Source organism: Eubalaena glacialis, chromosome 8 (assembly GCF_028564815.1).
Source record: "Eubalaena glacialis isolate mEubGla1 chromosome 8, mEubGla1.1.hap2.+ XY, whole genome shotgun sequence".
Classification (NCBI taxonomy): Eukaryota; Metazoa; Chordata; class Mammalia; order Artiodactyla; family Balaenidae; genus Eubalaena; species Eubalaena glacialis.
The window spans coordinates 53,665,194-53,672,475 of NC_083723.1; the positions used below are offsets into that span (position 1 = coordinate 53,665,194).

Here is a 7,282-nt window from a genome sequence, read left to right on the forward strand (position 1 = left end):
ATCATACTCTCAGTTACACCGGCTTACCCTCACAACAGGCAAAGGAAAAACTCTGGGTCGTAATTGATGTCAATTAAAGAACAGAAAAACTGACTATTTCTAACCTAAATTATAAATTATTCAATTCTCTTCATAATTCACTAACTAATGCTTAAAAGGCAAGATGAAATATAAATGAAATAAATTTTGCTTTGACAATACAAATTGTCATTCAACCCACCCAAAACAGACATTTTTCTGAAATACTTAATTTATTGTCAATGTTTAGAAAAAGAGTAGAAACAAAGCAAGGTAAGGACTGTAATCCACAGAAACACACATACAATTGTGCTGTAATAGTCTTAGGGGAAAATGTACCACACTCAAAACGCTCTTTGACTATGTTACTGTGCTGTCAATACAAGAGCCACTATCCATGTGTGGCTATTTAAATTAAAATGAAAGAAAATCAAGTAAAATTAAAAATTCAGTTCCTCTGTTGCATTAGTCACAATTTAAGTGCTCAATAACCACACGTGGCTAGTGGCTAACATACAGGATAGAACAAATATAGATCATTTCCATCATCACAGAAAATTCTGTTGGATACCTCTGGTTTAGAATCAACGGGTATCTAACTAAAACAAGTTACCTCTGTTCTTCCTAATCAGAGAGCTCTATCTGACAACTTCCAAATTTTAAATATATACATCTACTTTAGGTAGTAACTGTAAAACAAGAACCCTAGCATAATTTATCTGAAACTTGTTTCAAGAAAGGTCATTCAAAAGTGATATGCTTATTCATTTCAGATTATCAAAACAGAAATAATTTAACTAAAGAGGTCTTAAAGTATCAAAGGCACCAAAACCACAACTAGGTTTTCATAATCAAATGAAAAGTATTTAATTACTAGAAAACAAAAGGCATTAGATGAAAAAAGACTGGTCCAAAATGATTAAAATACTTAATAAGACTGGTTTTCCAAATACTTCAGAAGTATCTATTTACATGCATTAACAAATAACTGCTTTATAACTGATTTTAAAACGACCTTACTACAACAAATTCAAACTATTGACAGTTTACTGTTTTTAATTGCCTTCCACCAACTTCACACTAAAAACACCTATAAATAACATAACCATCACAGATTTTACTTAACTATAATTTTATAAGTGAAGGACTATTCACTCAAATCCTGGTTTTAGCAGAAAAGTAGACATAAAAGTTAATGAAACAATTTGCAACTCAAAATTCTCTCTCTCAACTGCATCAATATCTAGTTTAAAACAACACCGTGTAATAAAACGCAAAAGCACGGGCAACAAGATGCGGAAGGATGAGGAGTAACATACACTAGCATTAAAACTGTAACAGACTCATAACTGTATTATTTCAGCCTTAAACCCACTTTCCCTTAAAGAAAATATAAACATCATTTTGACTAGGGTTCTTTCAGGAAAGTTCAAGTGTACACAAATTTGGTCTCTGAATTACAAAAAATTATGATTCTAATCAGGACGTTTTGCTCCGCAGAAGAATAATTTTATAAAACTCTCCAACGAATTTAACACATAAAACCTAATGCTGAATAGTATGAATGTGAATGGGTCACAGTGATGATTACACAGTCACGGTACTGAGTGTAATACTCCCGGGTATTTTAGTTTCCTTATGATTATCTGTTTACCTCAGAGGTTTACATCAAATCTGAGTTAGCAAGGAAAAACAATAACCAACCGTTATTAACAACCAGAGAGAAAAGATTGCAGTTGACTTACCTGCAACACTGGTGATTGTAACTGGAACTCCTTGCACTTGAACGCCCGCAGCACCCAGGTTGGCAACACTCACTGTCTGAAGATTAGGCACTGATGCAAGCTGGGCAGTATTCAAAGTTATTGGGGCGCCAGCAACAGCCACGGGAGCAATCTGAGCCAGAGTTGTGCCACCGCTTGAAGACACTGGGGTGATGGTTAATTGTTGGGATAACCCAGCATTCTGAACTTGCAAATTTGAAAGACTCTGAATATTCTGAACCTGTACAGTTTGCCAGCTGATTTGCCCTGAAGGTGTTAAAGTTGGAGCCCTGATAAGCACCTGAGTCGGATTTACTGCTTGAAGTTGAACATTCTGCAAAGGCTGCTGCTGGATGGTCTGAATCGTCTGCCCGGACTGGAGTTGAAATGACTGTGGTGGAATAGCCTGAATTATCTGTTGCTGAGGCTGTTGGATCTGGATCTGTTGCAAGATAGGCTGGCCTACAATTTGCACCTGCTGAAGAGAATTTGATTGATCCTGTGTACTCTGTATTCCATTAGACTGAAGCTGACTGGAGCTCTGGGCTTCAGACTCAGTAGCAGCAGGCGTTTGAGAATCTTCGATGGTGCGTTCAGAACTACTGGCTGACGTGCTTGCATACTGGCCCGTATCTGCTGAGCTCACTAACGTGTCACTGCTGCTCAGAGATGTTGATGCAGTGGTTGTGCAGGCAGTGGAGGAGGAGGGCGATTCTGGCATAGTACTGGCAGAAGCAGTGGTGGTGGGTGTGGGAACTAACTGACTCCCATTGGAAGTCCCGCCATCAGTAGTAGGAGCAGACTGGCCGACCTGCCCAGTCCCTCCTCCAGCGGCCACACTGTTTATCACTGGCAAAGCTAAAGTCACTCCTCCAATGTTAATTGGTAGGGTTGTTACAACTTGAGCCTGAGTACCAGGAAGGGTCTGTAATTGCAGTGGTATTGAGACACCAGGTCTAATTTGGACTGGAACTGTCTGATTCGCCAGGTTTTGAGCAAGAATATTCCCAGAAGCTGTCCTGTTAGCAGCTGTGAGTATAGCTTGATTATTACCTGCAGAAATGAGCTGAATTTGACCCTGCAAATCCTGTAGAGATGAACTACTAGTTGGATTGATTTGAATTTGCTGGCCTTCCACTGTTTGAAGTTGTGGAATCACTTGGTACTGTACACTACCACTTGGATTTTGTACTTGTATGACTTGAAACTGACCAGGGGAGGAAGAATTACCTGATTTAGTTTTTGTGGGAGATGCACTCCCGTTATTACTGCTGGAAGAACTAGATGAACTAGAAGCTGGTTGAGAAACGTTATTTTCTTTTGAAGCGGGAGGAGTGGAGGCAACAAGTTGCCAAGCGTTTCCAGCAAGTTGTGTCGTTACCAGTTCTAGCTGTTGTGGTTGATTTTGAAGTTGCACCAATCCTTGGCTTGGGTCTATAATGATTTGTTGTTGTCCAGTTGCTTGATTTTCACCAGGAGTCCCTATTTTGCTGCAAGTAGCTGCCAGTAAAGCCAGAGGAGAGGGCTGAGAGTCCTACCCAAAATGGGATGGTAAAGGAGAGGGGGGAAAAGAAAAGTGGGCGGATTTAGTGAAGGCCAGTAGCTGGGAAGGGTTTATTTATTTATTTATTTATTTTGACAGCTCTACATTTCAGAACTTACTCAGGAAGTAGCAAAAATCAAAATAAATATTAACAAAAGCAGTAAGATATAGGAATAAGGAAGCAGATCCCGCACTATAAAGTTTAAATAAAAGGACATTTCTAACAAACTTTCTTGAAGTGTTATTTTCCTAAACTCAAAATGCCCTTGGGAGAATACACACCTTTTTCTTACAGTCTGAGTTCGTTCCTGGTGGAATTTTAAACAGCGATATCCCAAACATGTGAAATCTTTATGAATTTACAATTTAACTTCCTCACTCTCAGAAAGATGCTTTGACTGGATAAGACATTTTTATTCTGTTCTTCACTTCTGGGCATTTAAAGGGCATAACTCCCCTTTCCCCTTATGTTTCGTGATGAATTTTTTTTTTTTTTTATATGTTTGCTTTTACCTGGGAGCCTGAGGTTTTGGGTTTTTTATTGTTATTCTCTGGCTCAGAGGTTTTCCCTCCTTCTGTAGCCATCGCCGCTGCCGCCGCCGCCGCCGCCTCCTCCTCCTCCTCCTTCTTCTGATCTGCAACAAACACCCCCATACACGACAACAGGTTATTAGGATTATTATTATTCGCCTTCCCCCTCTCCTCTCCTCCCCCTCCCCCCGAACATTAATCTCCATAAACCCGCGATCCACGCACACCGGCAAGGGGTGGGGGAGAAGGAGGGAAGGGAGGAGGGGGATATCACAAAACGTGGTTTGAAACCCGACCCATCGGCTCCAGAGCAACACCCAGAAGGTTGTTCTCTCTCAGACATTAAGACAAAACACAACCCTCCTTCCCTCCCCCTGATTCCCTCCCTCCCTCTCCTCCTCCCCTTAAAGCATCTCAGCGGCCCCGGGGGAGGGGGGAGAACCGAGCAGGGTCTGGGGAGGGAGGGAGGGAGGGAGGCGGTGAAGGAGACCGAGGGGGGTGGAGAATACGTACCGCTCATCCCGCATTAACAGGACAAACCCTCAGACGGAGACACAGGGATAGAGGTGGGTGGGGGTGGGGGCGAGGCGGGAGGAGAGGCCGGTCCCGCCCGCCCGCGGTGGCTCGGAGGAGGCTGTAGCTGGCACAGGCTCTGCCTCTTTTTCCGCGAATGGCCGCCGCTGGGCTGTGGCGTAGCAGCTCCTCTCTCCGCCCGAGCCCTGCTGACTCGCCCTTGATTGACAGCTGCGGCGCGCCGCGCGGGCGGTGGCGCGGGCCGGGGGCGGGGCCAGGGCGGCGCGAGCCCGGCCGACTCCCCACCCCCCTCGGCCTCTCCCTGCCGGAGCCGCCGACTCTCCACCCCTTCCCCCAGCGGATTGGCCGCCGACCTGCCGGGGGCCGGGGCGCTGGGGCCGCCTTCTCTCCACCCCCTTTCTCAGGGTTATTCTTTCAGCAGCTTTTCTTTTCCTCCCGTGGCTACTCCGGCGCTCGTTCTCTCGGCGTTCTAGTTCAGGCGCGCTGCCGGTAGGCCCTCCATACAGCCAAACTTGTTGTCTCAGGATATCCCGCCCCCTACTCATTTCCCAGCGCCCTCCCCTCAAAAGCCGGCTCCAGCATCCCTTGGAATTGCCACGAAAAAAAAAAGCAGGGCTCTCGTTCAAGGGAAGCGAGAGGAGCGGACGAGGCAGCGTCCGAGCCACCGACGACTCGACGAACCCGGTGAACTGCCCGCTGCCCCCGCGCAGGGAGCATGGCTTTCCTGAGGCGCATCCGGACCCGGGCGCCCTTTTTCCCTGGTTCGGTCCCCATTGGTTGAGCGCCTAGGTGACGCGCGCTGAGTGGTGGGAGAAAGAGGGCGGGGCGCTGCCGCAAAGGCTGTCGGCCCTTGTAGTTTGCTGTGGCCGCAGCGGCCCCTCCAAGGCACCGCCTTCCCTCCCGCCCCCGACCGAGGCCTGGCAGCCGAACGGAAAGCTGCCCGAGGGGGCGGTGGCGGCAGGGCGTGGCCGGGGCCGAGTGGGAGTTGAACTGAGCGAGGGGGAGGGGGAATGGGTGTTGTTTGCCTGGGCCTATCCGCCGCGCAGAGCTGCCCAAACCACCTCTACCACCGCCTCCTCTGCTCCAAGCCGCTCCCCGCAGGGCGAGCTCACACCCGGAGCGCTCGGCGATTGAGCGGGTGGCGGCGTGGGGAGGCGGGGTTTGCTGTCCTCCGGGTTTGAATGAACCCGGCTTCTTGGAGCGGCGCCTTCGCCTTTCCTTTCTTTGCTCACCTCCCTCCCTCAGGCCCCGTGTTTCAGATCCGAGGCCTGCTTTCCCTCAGAGAAAGATCTTCCATTTTATTTTTTGTCTCTGGCTGGCTGCTGGAGCAGAGCAATGACCCGCCCTCTAAGGTTGCGTTGGGTTTTGCCGAATAGCCCGCGTGCTTGTCGGACTTCTCACTCTATGGGTCTCATAAGATTCTCGAGTGGAAGAACAGCGCAGCTCCATTTGGGCCAGCCCTGATCACGGTTCAGCATAAGCTTCTGGGCAGGTGGAATTCACATCTGGCTGCACAAAGCACTTGAACAATCTCCTGACCCAGCTTTCCTCCAAAGTCCTGAAGTCAGGATGATGCCATGCAATGTAATAATCGCCTGATTAAACGTACCAAAGGTGGAAGTGAATTGCTAATGTAAACACTGGCCTTGGGGACTAGGCGCCCTTACACACCGAGGCTCACAGCCATCCGCTCCCTTTTTACATGGGCTCCACACACAGCCTTGAGCGTTTTTCTCTCATGCCGGAGGCCTTACATGCTGCAAGGGTGAGGAGGTCCCAGGTGCTGCACTTGACTGGCATTTCCTTTGCTTGTTAAAGTAATTGCAACATTGGCTGATGACAAAGCCAGCAGTGCAGCAAGACAAAGCAATTCGAATAAAGAATTAAATAGTATTGTCTACCCCTTAAAAAATGAGCCTAAGATCCGTAATAACCTGCTTTTCCCCCATCATATACAATATAGAAAGCTCAAAAGAGCTTCTTGCATTTACAGATATACTGTCTATCCTCCAGTCTTTTTTTTTTTTTTCCCCCAGTTCACTATGATGAATGAAGGAAGACATTTTGCAGTCTTATGAATTGGGGCATTCCTTGTAGTTTTTCTTATCTTACAAAACCTGCCTCAGAGGGGCAATGTCACTGGCTCTGAACATGGGTTAAAAAAAGAACGTGTATCCATTCAGTGTGGATCTAAAAAGTGTCCTAAATATTCTGCACCCTATAGATAAGTGGTAATACTGGTAATTCGTGAAACATAGTGTAGGGGAGGAAAAATCATTTTTCCTCTACCCTTTTGAGTTTTTAGCTGAGATGCCCCTCCCCCCAGTAAGTCAAAGATTAACAAGAGAAAAAACCATGTTATTAACATGTATGCCTCAAGTATACATGTGAGATATCCACAGTAAAATGAATAACTCCTTAAGGTGTCTTAGAATTCGGACTTAAATATCATCTTAGGGAAAGGGGAGAGGTAATGTAGCCCTCTTAGGGGAGAATAAATAATTTTTAGGAAGGATGAATGGGCCCATAGTGAAATAGTTTGTGACAAAGTTGTCTGGGTGTGATACAGACTTCAAGTCCCTGTGTTAAGAGTCAGTCTATCCTGGTTGATGAAACCTGGGGCAGGTGACCTAAATTAATCACTTCTCAGGCACCATCATTTTATGTATTTAACAGAAGGTTTAGCTAGATAAGATAGTTCCAAAATTACAGTCATTCTTACCCCACCTTCCTAAGTTAAGCTATATACCATCTATACTATGATTTACTTAATGTTTTTCTTTAAACCAATTTACCTTATTTCTAACATAATTAATTTAAGAAGTGGATATCACCATAGAAGTAGAAAGCCAGTATCATTTGCCGTAGAGGTAAGTGTAAATATAAATTCAAC

The 7,282-nt window shown here is 45.9% G+C and overlaps 1 protein-coding gene across 2 annotated transcripts in view; it reads right to left on the minus strand.

The window, feature by feature from the left end:
* SP4 (Sp4 transcription factor) overlaps positions 1-4,396 on the minus strand; it is a 69,686-nt gene extending 65,290 nt beyond the window's left edge. Inside the window, exons 1-3 of one of the 2 annotated variants that reach the window (XM_061197701.1) lie at positions 4,369-4,396; positions 3,838-3,959; positions 1,764-3,306 (exon numbers count right to left, since the gene is read on the minus strand). In XM_061197701.1, the coding sequence (XP_061053684.1) occupies positions 1,764-3,306; positions 3,838-3,959; positions 4,369-4,375 (1,672 nt within the window). In that variant the 5' untranslated portion in view covers positions 4,376-4,396. Of the gene's footprint in view, positions 1-1,763; positions 3,316-3,837; positions 3,960-4,368 lie in introns of both variants that reach the window. The other variant, XM_061197700.1, reaches the window with a different exon arrangement.
* Between the last annotated feature and the right edge of the window lie 2,886 nt (positions 4,397-7,282).